The 16402-nt window shown below is 41.2% G+C and overlaps 1 protein-coding gene across 22 annotated transcripts in view; it reads left to right on the top strand.

Annotated features, from left to right (window-relative positions):
• The window catches only part of Carmil1 (capping protein regulator and myosin 1 linker 1), a 268322-nt gene that overhangs the window by 176322 nt on the left and 75598 nt on the right, over window positions 1–16402 (top strand). For 16 of the 22 annotated variants that reach the window (XR_001780810.2, XR_001780811.2, XR_001780807.2 and 13 more), the window contains 7 exons: window positions 2398–2409; window positions 4818–4899; window positions 5421–5520; window positions 5621–5675; window positions 9911–10083; window positions 11907–11975; window positions 15410–15503. Coding sequence is in view for 16 of the 22 variants with exons in the window: in XM_017315584.2 (XP_017171073.1) it covers window positions 2398–2409; window positions 4818–4899; window positions 5421–5520; window positions 5621–5675; window positions 9911–10083; window positions 11907–11975; window positions 15410–15503 (585 nt within the window). In the remaining 6 variants the exon portion in view is untranslated. The remainder of the gene's footprint in view (window positions 1–2397; window positions 2410–4817; window positions 4900–5420; window positions 5521–5620; window positions 5676–9910; window positions 10084–11906; window positions 11976–15409; window positions 15504–16402) is intronic. The other 6 variants (XR_001780812.2, XM_017315585.2, XM_011244335.3 and 3 more) reach the window with 1 other exon arrangement.

The raw sequence follows: 16402 nt of genomic DNA, 5'->3' as shown, positions 1-16402 counted from the left end.
CTTAGTTTTGGTGTGAAGGTCACTATTAAGATCTTATTGTTTCAGAAAAGCAAAACTCCACAAAAGCTAAAAACCAAGACCCTAGAATACTAGTTTTGAGTAATGGAGCTGTGAATGTGATCTTTGGCCCTCAGCTTATAAAGATAGATGTGAGGTAGAAACCAACTCCAGCAGCAGAAACCGTTTCTCTTATTCACATTTTGCTGACGTCAAGAAGCTGCTAAGGGTCACCCCCTAAGGAACAGGAAGTTGGTGAGACTGCTATGACCAAACACAGGCCAACTATATTAGCTCTGACTCAACGGTGGCTTTTCCAGCCTGATAAGGCATTCTTTCTCCTTGATCAAGCTGTGACAGGCATGAGTGATCTGCTGACCCCATATACGTATCTAAAATATTTGAAGCAATCCAGCTCTCTGATGGAGCTCTCTTAATACCAACATTGGCAATCATTAGAACATTCATTATGATTAGTTATTTTTGTCTCAGCTATTTTGAGGCAAGACCTTGATCAAAGACTCCCAGGTAGACCTGGTTTAAAACTTGTTCTTAATGTCTTCTTGTGTTTTTAAAATATTTATAAGGTAATATTAGGTCAACCATATAAAATAATTTTGTAAGTTAAAAATGTCAGATAGGCCAGGCATGGTGGTGTACCCCTGAAATCCAAGCATTAGGAGAATTGAGGATACATTTGAGGGCAGGGGGATCACAGAGTTTCTCAAAGGTAGACCTTTAAGCTTCTAGTTTTCTTTTTATGATAATGGGAATCCAGATCAAATGATTAATTTTGACAGTGGGAATGACCTTTGTTATGATAATTTTACCTTAATTTGGGTCTTTCATTTATGGTTATCAGAAAATTTACAATGCCAATAAACAAGCCTTATAGTATCATACATAGCCCTATGTTCTTCCATGGTTTTATAGCTAGAGTTACAGGACCAGTGACCACGCTTCTAGCTATGTGTTAAAATGCTGCTCATTAAAATTGGTGAAGCACAAAATTCTTTTCTAAGTAGTTACAGTGTTTTGTTCACACTTACTTCCTAAGGCTAGATGTCCACATGTAACTGGATTTCAGTTTCTTCCTCTTCATGGTATAGTCAACTTCCCCAAAGGGTTTTGGGAGTTACAGGATAATCTGTGTTGGGACACTCGCTGTTTTCAAGGTTTAACTATCAGGTTCCTGTTTTGGGTACTAGTTTATGCATTGCTCTCAGAAAGAAACTTTCCTTAATGTAGACACACTGTTTAGACATTAATTTCTTCATGTCTGTATCTTAAGCAGAGCTTTCTTCAATCTTAGAGTGCTAGTCAGAAGCATGGAAGAATTTCACACAACTATGATCAGATAAATACAATTTTAAAAAGTTTTGAAAGACGTTAAATTTTGTGAGACAGGGTCTCTTGTAGACTAGCCTATATACTCGGATTTGCTTCATAGCCAAGGATAACATAGAACTTCTAATCCCAAGGAAAGCATGTGTTCCTGTAAGCATGTGTTGTCACACTTACGTCCCTATTAGATATATGCTTGAATGTTAGATTTGACTTTTCACTTAGGACTGAGGCGTGTACAGTGCTCCGCCACCTGAGCAAGAGGACAGTCTTGTGAGGAAATGCAGTTAAATCCTTCAGTGATGCTGGAGCACTGAGCTGCTCTCTGATTCTCCTTTTTGTTTCTTTTTGGGTTTTGAGATAAGATCTTATACACTCTGGATAGCCAGGAATTCTTTATGTAGACCAAGTAGACTGGCCTCAAGTTTGTAGCAGTCCCTTTTCCCCAAATGTTGGAATTACAAGTTATACAACCTCATGGGCTCTATTTTGCTTATTTTTGTACGGTCTGTTGAATATTGTTTGAGTTAAGGTCTTGCTTTCTTGACCACCCTGGACTGGAAGCACAAGCTCCACACCTTCCTGCAGAAAGTTCCTGAGTGCTGGGATTATAAATGTACCACCACCCACTCCCATACCCAGCTCATCTTGCCTTCTTTTCAATAACGCTTGAGTATGGGATGCAAATGAGCATGATTTAAAAAACCAGTTTTATATTCACATATGCACACATGGCTCTAATTATGCAAATTCATTTAAAAGGATTTTCATTTACAGTAGTAGGAAAGCTTTTACTGTTTTGGAAACGCTTCGGCTTTAAGGGAATTCTGGGCACCTAATAACCTATAAATGTAATTGATATTCTTGGGAACTAAAGAAATTATTTAAATCTTTGGATTGCGTTTGGAAGCGCCTCCGAGTTGGAAGTATTTCTTGGAGCTGACGCTTTAGGTGGTGTGTTGTAGAGACTTCAGCTCTGCCTTCGTTCTTGTTCTGCCTGCTGCTGCTGCTGCTGCTAATTCTCTTTTGTCTTTTTCCTCCTTGGGCTTTCCTTAGCTTGGCCACTGTGTAAGTACTTCATACATCAACAACCTAGACGTGTTCAACTATTTCATTGTTTTTAAGTGTTGGAAAACATACTGGTTTTGTGTGTCTATGCTACATCACTAAAAATAGTCACAAAATGAACCAAATGGATCACTACAGGTCATTTGCATTTTCCATTTCTTTGAGAGGAAAATTTTACTGCACTTTATAATGAGAGTGTAGGGATGTTCTTGTACAATTTTATTTCCCCACTGGGATCACTGTCAGCGCATGACATCAGAAAGGCCAACGAGCTTGGGGTTCTCTCCCCTTCCCTGCTCTGAGTATCGTGTTGTATTTCTTGAGGCACTTCTCCTTTATCTTTGACATTGTACTAGGCAGGCCTGCTTCAAGTGTGAACAAAGCCGAGACCGGGGCCATGCATCTCAATAGCCACTTAGGCCGAAGAACCTCGTTGTTCTTCTTTTTCTGTTTACTTTTAAAATTGGCAGTCTCAAAGTGACACATTATAAAATGTATTTAGAATTAATTGCCAGAAAGATCTACAAAGACAAAATATGCAAACGTTTCTTTTTTAATATTCTGTGCAATAGGCCTGTAATTGTTTTTAAGGTCTCTGAGGAATTTGTATTTAATTTCTGACCTTATCTTAGATAGGAAACACACTGTTTATAGATGAGTGTGAGCCCACAGGTGGCTCTTGAAATAGCATCGTGCTGGGAGCCTCTAGAGATGCCAGTGAGAGTGGCTGAGTGCTTAAGCCACTTCCTAGCTCTGGGCCTTCTGGTCTCTACTTGTACCCAAACGTGTGTCTGTGTTTGTGTGTGTGTGTCTGCACACACACACACACACACACACACACACACACACACACACATACACATACACACACACACCAAACAAATGAATGAATGAATTTAAAATAAAACCTAAAATAAAATTAAAATCCTTAAAATTTTACGCTGAGAAAAAAACAAACAAGCTTTGTATGGAGTTGCCATGGTAACCCAGGCTTGATTGACATTTGCTAAAGCTTGAGAACACCTGAAGATAACTAGCAAAATACAGCACTTCCTCGGCAGATTTGGAATCTGCGTCTGAGAGATCATCCACTGTGGCTTCAGAGTATTTGGAGAAAATGGTGTCTATACTGAACAGATACGGGCTGCTCCTCTTATCAACACTCCCCGAACAGTACAGCCTAGAGACACTTCACATGGCGTTGTGTACGGTTGAACGTTGCAGTACCCTGGACGTGAACTAATGTCAAGGGAGAAAATGTGTACCTCGCATGCAGCTCCTGCATGGTCTACGCAGAAAGGATTTGAGCATGCTGAATTATAGTGTCTCCAGGATTCCTGGCAATCAACCCATCCCTGTGGACATGGCCCTGGAGACTGAGAAGCGTCAGGCTGTAGGGCTGTTCCCTGAGAGGTCTCCCTCTGAGTGACTCTCACCTAAGGCACCTGACAGCAATTTGCTATTACCTTAAAAAGTATGAATAATAGAATTTCCTGAAGTATTCCTGTGACTCCAAAGATCTGTGCTCAACATACAAGAGTGTGCAGCAGAGTTTCTATGTTTAACTGCAAGGCATCACAAACCTGTGGCATAGGAAATATGAAATGAAGAGTCTTTAAATTCCTGTATCAATTTGAATATGTAGAAAATGGTATCACATAAATCTAGAGTAGAAATTAATATAAATGCTGTAGAGATGTTTCATGTTCCTGGGCATATAGTGAATTCCTAGTAAATGATAACCCGTCTTCTCCAGTTAGATAACACATCTCTAGAGCAGGAAGGACCACAAGGTCCACTTTGTATCCTGCAGGGTGGCCTTACTATAGTCTAGTGCTATTGGAGAGTTAAGAAGACCCTACTATTTGCTTTGACTTCATAGGGAAAGACTCAGAGCTTGTCTTCCATGGCTGCCTCGCTGTTCCCTAGGATAGATGAAGTCAAACCTTGGAAGCAGAAGCAATACGTTGAAACATTCATCTTCTAGTGTCTGAAGGGATTTGCTCGATTTCCAGAACTAGAATAAAAGCTTGTATACATTGACACACATTGCCTTTTTTGTTGTTGTTTGGTTTGGTTTGGGTTTTACTGCTGGAGATTAATCCTGGGGCCCTGAGCAGGCCAGATAAGTGCCCAACACTGAGCTACAGCCCCCCTCTCCACTGAGCAGTTAAACTTGACTTACCCAGTTCCACTTTTTCCTCTTTTCGTTTTTAAAGAAGTTTGGGACTTAATGCTGGATTGCGTGCTGTAGGAAACAGTATCATTCTTTTACCATTGTGATAGAATCCTCCCTCCATTCATAGCTATTGTTAGTTGATGATTTTAAGACACTGTTAGTGATTTTTTTTTCAGGCTCCCCTGCAGCAGGAAAATGGCTTCATTTTATGTTTGATCTGTTTCTCTAGCTGAGGTCAGGAGGAGCTCAAGTGTTAGAAGGCTGCATCGCTGAAATCCACAACATCACCAGCTTAGATATCTCTGACAATGGTACGTCACAAAAGAAACTCAAATGCTACTGGAACAAGCAAGACCAGGGGAACTGGCCCGCTAGCCACAGCCCAATATACAAATTCGAAAACACATCATAAAATATCCTTCCTCCTGTGGTGAAGATTCGAGCCCAGCATTTTTAGATTCTTGGTAGTCATTAAATTATTTCAAACATTTTGCTTAATTAGCATCATTTTTGCTGGTTTAGTGAGTGACCTGAGCCTGTTAACTTTGCATAGAAATCTTAGATACAAGTGAGCAGTGTGAGCATACCGTTCCCCAATATTTTTCTGGATGTTGCTGACTTTGCACGGCCACTGACTGTAGAGGAGGCTTGGGTAACTCTGCAGAAAATGAGCTCACCTCTGTTAACTAGTAGGCCATGAAAGAGGACAGAGAGCTCTGCTGAGGATAAAGGCTAAGGGTTGTGGGGCACTGAGCTCAGTACAGGCAGCCACCCCACTGTATGATGTCACTTGTCACTTGTGTTCTGATTCCGTCTGTATGCTTCTTTTCAGGTTTAGAATCCGACCTATCTACCCTAATTGTGTGGCTCAGTAAAAACAGATCAATACAGCACCTGGCATTGGGCAAAAATTTTAATAATATGAAATCCAAGTAAGAGCTTTGACTTTTTTATGTGACAATGATGAAAATAACCAGCCTCCTGACAGCTTTTGATTTGATCCCACTGTCCACATCTTTTAAATCTCTTTAGAAATCTGACGCCTGTGTTGGACAACTTAGTGCAGATGATCCAAGATGAAGACTCTGTGAGTATCACGTGATACGTTCTACTTGCCTCTTTGTGATTATTTCTATTGGACTGATGCTGAAGTGCTTTCAGATAATTCACATGTAGATTTTATCAGTATTTTTAAAATGGAATATGCTTTAGTAGGGTTTGAATACTTAAGATTCTATTCTTCAATCTATCAGAGAGATTAAAACTAAGAACTTTTGAAAACATTCAGTGTGTGTGTGCCATGGCACGTATCTGGGCATCAGAGGACAACTCTTAGGGGTCAGTTCTCTTCTTCCACCATATGGTTCTAGGGGATTCTAGGCTATGAGTCTTGGCAGTGGGACTTTTACCACTGTGTCGTCTCATAAGAGATTTTCAAAGGTATAAATTAACTCTTCAACCCTCTGTATACTATCCAACTAAAACATGAATCTGCAGATCAGCTGGTAGTTTTACTATGTATTAGACTGAGAAACATCGTGTTCTCAACTTGGACTTTACCTAGTAATTATATCGAATTTCAGGTAGTAGGCCGGTTTCCTCTCATCGTAAATGGCTGCTTGGACTCTCATCATTTTCTTGTACTTTTGTGCCTTCTAGTTGTTTCTGAGCAAGGCTTAGATCAGAGTGAAGGTATTTAATTTCGAGTAGCATCCTATTGTGCGTGGGAAAAGGAAGCTACTTAACTGATAAAGTAGCGCATTGTCACAAATCCACTCACTAGAGAGCGTTGTGTCTTACGGTCGTTCCTTAAGACTGTCCTTTTCTTCTCAAAGTCACATTTAGTCACGAAACACAGTTTCTAAAATTCAAATTCTTGTTGCCATTACAAAGAGTTGGTCTGTGGGTGGTAGGAGTAACTTCATACCTGAATCAGACAAAGTATGTCACGTTTTGAAAAATATCCCTTTCGTTTTTGACCTTCTGCCAGGAAATGATAGTGTCTATGATATCACTTCTATGATATCAGTAAGCTGCCTTCCCTAAGGCAGCTATGGGGTTGTGGGGTTCCAGAATTCTGACCTGTTACCCCTTTCTTCACCTGAGAGGTGAAAATTCTGTTTTCTTGATTTCTGACATGCGGCTGTAATTTCTAACGTTGGCTAAACAATTCAATTTATCATTTAAGGGGTTCTGCTTTATTGCTGGGATCTCACCTGCTAATAATCTCAGGATTTTTTTTTCCTTTTATATTAGATTACTAAAGCCAAGGATAGAATTGGCATGTGATACTAATTTTATACATTTAATTTGACTTTGCACTGCTCTGAGTTATTAAATGCAGTTTTCCTGATTTGGGAACCTAATGTTAAAAAAATCATACTTAGTATTCATCCCCAAATATTTGTCTTAGTAAATAACTTAAGAAGTTTTCAAGTTCATGAAGAGCGTATTATATCAAGTTCTGCTCATTGCTTAAGGGTCTTCAAACTGTTTTTGTAGTTTTAGTTTCTTATTTAAAGATAATTTTGATATTTAAAATGCACCTGAAAACACATTTGCAGATGACAAATTTGCTATGTAAATGTGAATTCTGCCAAGTTACAAGTTTGATTAGTGTGTTGCTAATAACTCTACAGTGAATAGCTTTTTATTTTTGTGTCACTGAAAATGATGTGGGTTTTTCAAAAGGCAATTACCATCAATTTTTCTTTTCCTTAGGAATCTATAATATGCAGACCAATTTAAAGTGATTAGGAGTTGAGCCTCATGCATTCCAATATTTATTCCACAGAAAACCAATTGCTTTGGGCCTGTTTTCAGTTTTACTTAAGTAAGAGTTGAACATTCAGAATATAATCTCTGCCTTTGACACTTTGCCCACTGTGGAATCCGTTCCCCGGCAGCCCATGAATAGCTTAGTCACCCAGAACTGCACACAATGCTCAGTGGGGAGACCCAGCTTCTCAGGAGCTTCGGTATCACCTTCGCCTGTCGATGAAAGGGACTACATCCAGACTCCTGAGATGGTGGCAATGAGCAGCCAACACGACAGAGACTGTTTTGAAGGATTGCATAGAAAGCCCTGTTGCAATCCACAGAACAGGATGGGGTTCCCCCCAGGATGACTAACAACCCGGAGACTGAGTCTAGATTAAGCATTAAGCACTCATGTGGTAAGGCCGTATAAAAATGTAATGAATTAGGAAAAACTGACCTCATAAATATGTATGCAATTCAAACACACACACACTGCCCCATTCTCATTATTCTTAAGTGTTAATTTGTGTACTAGAATTTGAATGTAGTGATAGAAGAGTAGCTTAAAGATCTGGCCATTTCCCAGTATGACAGAGAAGCCATGGTAGATCATTTTGGTAGTAGTGGAAGAGAGAGTGTAAAAATGGTGAGACATGACTACTGCTTTCCACGAGGTGGTGTTGCATGTTTTGTTTTGTTTTGTTTTGTTTTGTTTTGTTTTGTTTTTTATAACATTAGATTACCTGAGTCTGAACGTTTTCCATTGTTTTCCATTTATCTGAATGTAGAATAGTAAGAACACTGTTTACTTAGCTTTCTGGCTGAGATGCCATCGCCTTAACCACCAGCAGCAGTCTCTTTCTTGCTTGGGTCTGACTCTGACTGGTGTGCTGTTCCCTTCTGATTATCCTGGGCTAAGTCTGGTCAGCCACATGGCCCGAGAATGTCAAGAATGGTGGTATAGTCACTCTTCTAACTGAGTCACATGATAGTTCTCTGTTGATATTTGAGTGTTTTATTTTTTATCTTCTTCCTCTTTCTTCCTTTTGAAACAAGGCCTCATACAGTATAGTCTGGCCACAATTTATCCCCCTGCCTCTATCTCCCAGGTGCTCAGATTTCAGGTATGAGCTGCCATGCCTGACTGATGTCTAGATTTGAACTCCGTCCTCTTCACCCTGACCTTGTACATCATAGATAGAGACCTCTCTCTTTCATACACATAGGTGCATGATCAGTACAACCTGGTGGAGCAGGCACAGGTAGATCTTACGTTGTATTTGCTTGTTGTCATGGAAATCACTCAGCTTCTAGCCATTTACCTGCCTGGGATACCAGTGCTGCTTAAGGGAATGAGGCCAGAGGAGAACACTTCACATAACAGATGTCATTCCGCAGGTCTGAACTGGGACCTTTCATGCCTTGTTGGTGTATGTCTTGGGATTTACCCCTGCCTGCACTGAGTCTTGCAAACGCAGATGCCCACCGGACTAGGGGGGACAGTAGAGCAATTAGAAGGATTTGGGCACTGGAGGAAAGTCTATTTGGTGTTTGGTCATGTACCCTGAAGGCCAGACCAAACCTGTATCCAGCCTGAGTGGCTTTCAGTCTCTAGTTGGTGTAGATTCACATACGGTGTATGATCGTACAGATTTGACTTTTTGTTTCTTGAATCACAGGAATATCTTCTGATGGAAACTTAAGACACAGTTAAAGGATAATGACCAAAAATGTTCTAAAATAAGCTCCTTGGGGGTAGTGTTACATCTTTGTTGAGAGCACACACTCCAAAACTTGCTCCCACAAGCTGACTCTGATTCATCTCTGGACTAATGCTATGACTTTGTTTTGTTTGGCTGTATTGCTTTTTGGTAAGATAGAATACCATGCACCCCATGCTGGCTTTGAATATTTTATGGGACTAGCCTTGAACTTCTTATCCTTCTGCCCCTACTTCCCAAGAGCTAGGATTATAAACTTGTACACACACACACACACACACACACACACACATACACACACATACACACACACCACATGCCCGTCATCTTCTAACTGTGGGTTTGGTTGAGTTGCTTAACCCTTCTGTTTCTGGTGACTAAGGATGACAATCATGCCTCAGTACATAATGGTGTCTGAGAGGGTTAATTAAACCACACATGAAAAGAGGAAGCAGTGGTTGGGTATAGTAAATGCTTAGGAAATATTCATCGGCTGAACATTATTCATCTTGGGTATGTTTCATTTTGTATTCGGGCCCTGTCTTTTAGAGTTATTTTTCACGTATAGAAAAATAAATTGGGTAGAAAGGAATAATGCCTCAAGTGGGACACTTCTGTGACCTGTGGCTTGCCATAGAAGCAACAGATATTCATCAATTCATTCTGGAAGTCTATTTAATGTCAGAACCTTCCGGTTCCAACCTCACCCCTACCCATGGCTTTAGACAGCAATTCCCAAAGCAGACAGTTCAATGAGTCCTATTCTCAGTTCTCTGTGGAGAGTTGGGAAAGTGGTCATTGCTTTGATGAAGCCATTCAGTGCTGTGTGCCCCACCCCCAGCCTCTGCAGTCGTTGTCCCTGGCTGACTCAAAACTCAAGGCTGAGGTCACCATCATCATCAATGCCCTGGGCAGCAACACCTCCCTGACCAAAGTGGACATCAGTGGGAATGGCATGGGGGACATGGGAGCGAAGATGCTGGCCAAGGCTCTCCAGATCAACACCAAACTCAGGTAGGCACCAGTGTCCTGACCCTGAGGGTTTGCTGCTCCTTCTAGGGTAGTCTGGGTCTCCCAGGATACCCGCTGGGAAGAAATTTTTACCAGAGTACTTGGTTGGGACTCTTGAAACACATAGTATTTCCACTGATGTTTGACTTTACAAGTCCTCTGTGATGTAAAACCCTGACAGATTGTTGTGGTTTCTTTCTCAATGTAGTCTTGACACCTAACCAGGGAGATAATGTCAATAAGAAGCAGGGATCTTTGCAGGCCATGCTGTGGGAGCAGACCTAGACAATCCATGTCTTTTAGTGACAGGCCATGTTTTAAGAGTTGCATCCTCAGGTGATATAGCTATGCAGGCATCACAGAGGTACTTACACAAAGAAACTGTCCATGATATCCCTGGGCTATATAGTTAGTGGTTCATGTTCTTATTTGGAACAGGACCATATGTTGTTGTAGGTCTGAGGCCTTTCTTCCACTCCACACCTCTGTAATAAAGACTTGAAACACAAGGGCACAAGAAGACTGCTTTTCAAAGGCTGGTTCCCCAGGGGACCCATTTCTGTTTTTCAGTCATACCCTGGACTTTTTGTACACACAACTCTTCTTGAGAACCACCAGTGCTTTGCCCCATTGTTATCTGTTCCTCAGAGTGATCAGAATTTGCCACTGGTCTGTCAGTGTGTTGACTGAAGAGCAAACACCTGTTGCTCTCCTAGGGCTCTTTTTGGATGCTCCATTTCTTTAGCATGACACAGAATCAGAACCTTCTAACTAAACTGAAGCCACAAGCCAAGAGGAGTAGCGAGGGCTTTGAAAGTCAATGTGGCTGATGGAGGTCATCAGGACTAGCATGGGAGGGCAGTAAATGTCAGGCTGAAGACCTCCAGGTGAAGGAAAGGTTGTGTGTGTCCAGGGAATCATAAAACCTCACAAGTGCACGTGTTCAATAGGTAAGGTTGTATTTTTCCTAAAATACGCTAAGTCAACAGCCTCCTAGATCATAGTAGACTGATCTTTGGCCAGAGTGAGGGAAATTCTCAAGATTACACCAGGACAGGAAAATGAGAGAGCATGAGATAGGGCAAAGTTCACTCTAGGTTTTAAAGATGTTTATGTTGGACACAGGGCTGGGCAGTGTCTTTGGTCAGGAGCTTTCGGTTTCTATGTGAATACAGGGATGCTATCTGGAGAACAGAGGGACCAAGTCAATAAGTTGTGCTGTTGTGCTTTTAGGTATAGTTTTTCAAAAATATTTGGGTAATAGCTGTGTTAAGCTATGATGTAGGGGCTGAGAATATAACTTAGTGATATAGTGCATGCTTAACATGCATGACATCATGGGTTCAACCTTAACAGAAGGAAGGAAGGAAGGAAGGAAAGAAAGAAAGAAAACAAGAAAGATAAAAAGATAAAAAGAGAAAGTGAGAAAGCAAGAAAGCAAGCAAGAAAGAAAGACACTATTGCGTGAAATGGCCATTTTTGTTTTGATGAAACAAATGAATGTTATTCCTTTCTTACATGATGCCATCATTAAAATGCTTATAAGCATGTCCAACCTATGTCCTGCCAATTGCATATCAGTAAGTGCAGCCAGAGATAGCTATGAGTTCAGTCCAACACATATTTTTACATTTACTTAAGACTTTATGATATTTCTACAAAATTAAGTAACTATGTTGCTTGGCATCAGTGTTGTGTCAGGATGTCAAAGGGCTGGATGTGCCTAGAAACAGTGTTGATTCAAAGAGCCTTATCTCCAGGGGAGGGGGGATCATCCTGGCCACACCTCAGAATCTGACTGTTGACATGGCTTCATTTCCAAACAGGACAGTCATCTGGGACAAAAACAACATCACTGCACAAGGCTTTCAAGACATAGCTGTTGCTATGGAAAAGTAAGTTTTAATTAGGATTCTTCTCTGGGATAGTACTAAAGAGCCAATGGCATTGGTGTCACCTGCGGGATGGTAGAAAAAATTGTGGGTAGAGATCAGATCTTTGTAGACCAGCTATAGAGTCCGGAGTCAGGCAAGACAGTGGCTTTGTCCCGATGTGAGTTTTCTAATGCACAGAATAAGCGCCGAAGTGCTAATCTGCCAAAGCAGGTGGTCATCAGGGTCACTATTCCTTCTGCTTTTGTGGTTTACAGTCTCTCTGCACTGGGTTTCCTCTTCTGTTTATCTGGGCCATGTAAGAGTGAGGATGCAAGGGGCTGATGGGGGCAAGTTGTTGTCTATAGTCCAGAAAAATAAAAGTGAAATTAATTTATAGTCAGTCCCAGGCTTATTTGTTTTATATTGCTATGATTTCTTTTAATTGTAACTGATAGCTACAATAGTTATTTGCTGCCAAATGTACTTTCCTGATCAATGAAAGGAAAAAGTAACAATTCTAGGCATGGGAGAAAATAATACTAGAATCTAGTCTTTTCTGTTTTGGCTAATGGTAGACTGAGAAATCAATCAGGGTGTCTCCAAAGAAGAGAGGTATTTATAGTGCTCACCTAGAAGAGCAAAACCGCACATGGAGAATCCATGTACCCTGGTAAACCTTGAGCAATTCATAGGTTGACGTGAGGCAAACAGGGAAAATCCAGGGCCTTAGTGGACATAGAGGTTGTTGGTCTTGGGTTCCTTAGGCAGAGTTTGCCATCATCGTATTGATGCAGTTGCTGTGGCCGGGCAAATGTCTGTCCAGAGCCTCTTGTCTTAATGTTGCAGCCTTTGCAAAATGTTAAAGATGATTTTTATTACTGGAACTTATAGAATCAGAAGGAACTGTGTCACTAATTATGTGATGTGTAGGCAGGAACCCTCACCTTCCCTCATTAATCCCTGGCTCTATGGTGCGTTGAGGTAACAAGAGTGTGGCCCCTGGCTACCAGCAGATTTCTGAAGTGCTCTAAGCAGATTCTGAGCCTTGGAAAGGAGATTGTCTAAAACACAATGGGAGACAGGGGCGGCCCCAGAGAAACCCTTTCCCAAGGAAAGGGAGGATGCACTCACTGCTGTATAATCTCCCTATTCCCCAACCCCTGTTGTAAAGACCTGCTAGGGGGAGCTTCAGCTCCATGTGTTGTCTCCAGCCCCATCAGCAAGAATATTGTGTAGCTCACTTCTCCATTTGTTCCTTTCTTTCAAGTGAGAGGATCAGAGTTAATGTTCTTCAAGTGTTTCTCTTGTTTTGTTTTGTTTTGTTTTGTTTTTTTGAGACAGTTTTGCTTTGTAATCCCGGCTGGCCTTGAACTCACAGAGATGCACTAGCCTCTGTCTCCTTAGTGCTGGGATTAACCGTGCATGCCACCATGACCAGCTCCAAATACCTTCTGGTTCAAAGCCACATGCTTCTACTTGAACCAGGAAATCAGGGTGCAAAATCAGAGGGATTCAGTTCCAAGGTGTCCCCCACTCCCCACTTTGAGACCTTGTCTTGTTATGTAGACCATGATGACCTCAGATTTGCAACAGTCCTCTTGCCTCTGCCTTAGAGTTTGGAATTCCAGGCGAGTACCATGGCTGGCTCCCTTCTCTCTTTATAGTGACCCAGGCCATTGCAGCATGTGGGTGAGGCAGCTTACCACATCACAGTACACCAAGAGCCATCTGTGACTACAGAACCACCTGTGTCTGCTGCTCTTCTGTCCCTAGAGTAGGAACAGTGATCTTCACTGTGTCCATATCACAACAGCCAGCCCTAAGCTTGTGGAGCACTGCCAGTCCAGGCTGGCATTTAAGAGTAACCAAGAACACACCCACTCAGTACTCAGCATCTCCAGGTGGATAGCTATATCTCTGGGTCAGTCAGTTACATACACTGTGCTCTGAGATGCCAACACTTCCATATCACTGTTGTGTAAGTACACCACACTGGTCTGTATGTAATGTGATAAAAATTTGATGCAGGAAAGATTATAAAAAAGATTTATTGTCTTTTAATTCCCTTTGGCTGGTTCCTTTTTTAAACAAACAACTTTGTAAAACACGCTAACATAGTAATTAAAGTTGAAGGGGATGGCAGCCTTCCCTTGTTTAATTCTATGTGGAAGTATCTGGCGAGCGAACTGGATGCTTGTTTTCTCTATGAGGAAACAGCTATCTAAATCTTGCTGCTAACAAAATGATTATTTTTTCTTTTTCCTTTTCTTTTTCTTTTTCTTTTCTTTTCTTTCTTTTTTTTTTTTTTCATGGTTATTGGCTTATTGTAGGGGGTTAGTTGCTAAGGTACTATTCCAGTGACAGCCACCTAAATGTCCATGAGACTCACAGCTCTTTACTGTATGGAGATCTAAAGCATGATGCTGGTGTCACTCCATTGTATATAATGGATGCCCAGGTCACCACCAACTGGCAAAAGGTCATTCTTTGGCTGATTCTGTGGGCAAGCTGTAGAGGCTCACGGGGATTGGGATATCTAGACAGGCACGCCACCCTTTTCCCGAAGCTTATTCTAGAGATGTTTACCCGTTATGGATATATTCACCCAAAGGGTGCCAGAATAGCACAGATTATTGTGTGAATAGTAACAGTTTGGCATCTTTAAGGTCTCTGTGTTTCCTCCTGTATCCATTTTGGTCTGACTGTCATATATGGGTTGCCAGCTACCTTCAGATCAGCAGATAGCTAAAATTATAAAACCAGTTGTCAACTTTCTTTCTACACTTTTTCTCCATTCATCTTTCTTGTCCCATGGTGAAGATTTTGTCCTTCATGTTAACTCAAAATGAAAAGCAAAACTGTACATGTAAACTTCATGTCTGTTTTGTAGACTAGTACAAGTTAATGGTGTCAGCCAGCCTCAGTGCATATGGATATCAAAAGCCACGCTACAGTCCAGGGCCTTTGATGGCTGGGTGACTTAGAGTAGTGCTTTGTTTTGTTTTGTTTTGTTTTGTTTTGTGAAGCCTGGACTTATTTTGTAGCCATGGCTGGTCTGACACTGTGTGTAGCCCAGGCTGGCTGCAAACTCAAAGCAATCCTCCTGCCTTTTTCCAGTGTTTGGATTACAAGTGTATATCAGTCTCTCAAGGATAAAAAAGATATTCTTTTATTTGTTTCTTGTTTGTTTGTGACAGCATCTCTCTAAGTGGCCCTGGTGTAGACCAGGTTGGCCTTAAACTCACAAACATCTGCCTACCTCTATCTCCTGGTTGCTGGGGCATGTACCAGCATATCTAGTTTTTTAAAGGTATTTTTGGAACTATCTTTTTAGATTTAAAACTGTGTTCAGTTAAGGAAACAGAAAGTCATTTTAGAGTATATGATTCCTGTCCTTTCTCCGGGAACTACACAGAAAGTCATTTTAAAATATATGATTCTTGTCCTTCCTCCAGGAACTACACACTGCGATTTATGCCAATTCCGATGTATGATGCCGCTCAAGCTCTCAAAACCAACCCCGAGAAAACAGAAGAGGCTCTGCAGAAGGTATGGAGACCTGCAAGCGCTGAGTGTATTAAGTCCACATTTATATTCTGTTAATATCTATTCTGAACATATAACCATGACTGTTTCAGAAAGCTTTTTAAAACCATGTATTCCTAAGCTCATGACTAACATAATTCTTGAGGAAAAAAATAATGAAGACTGAAAACTCTAATGAACTTTTAGTAGAATAGAGTAACATTCTTTTTTTTTAAATAGATATTTTCTTTATTTACATTTCATATGTTATCCCCTTTCCTGGTTTCCCCTCTGAAAACCCCCTTCCCCTGCTCACTAACCCACCCACTCCTGCTTCCTGGCCCTGGCATTCCCCTACACTGGGGCATCTAGCCTTTACAGGACCAAGGGCCTCTCCTCCCATTGATAACCGACTAGGCCATCCTCTGCTACATATGCAGCTGGAGCCATGAGTCCCGCCATGTGTACTCTTTGGCTAGTGGCTTAGTCCCTGGGATAGAGTAACATTCTTATAGTATCAACATGCCTGAGTATATAGACCTCTCCATCCTTGGAGAATGTTGGGGTTGGAGGCATCTGTTGGCAGATGCTTTCCTGTATCTCTGTCTTTGAGTGGGTTTGTTGTTGGTGGTGGTGGTTTTGGTTTTGTTGTTTTGTTTTGTCTTTTGAGACAAAGTGTCCTGTAGCCTCAAACTTACTATGTATCGGAGATGACCTGAACTTTTGATTGTCCTCAAAGGGTAGGATTGCAAGCATCCTTTGCTTTTTATGGCTACATTTCTTCTCAGTTTAGATGAGCTCATATGTTCCATTTTTACTCTGATGCATTTTCTAGGGTTTATGACATTATTTATCCCCCTTTGTTCTCTCGCTCAGACCCAAACCTGACTTCTTCTGTCTCACATCTGCCTTATCTGAGGCCA

Source organism: Mus musculus, chromosome 13 (genome assembly GCF_000001635.26).
Source record: "Mus musculus strain C57BL/6J chromosome 13, GRCm38.p6 C57BL/6J".
NCBI lineage: Eukaryota > Metazoa > Chordata > Mammalia > Rodentia > Muridae > Mus > Mus musculus.
This window is presented reverse-complemented; position numbering and strand designations above follow the sequence as displayed.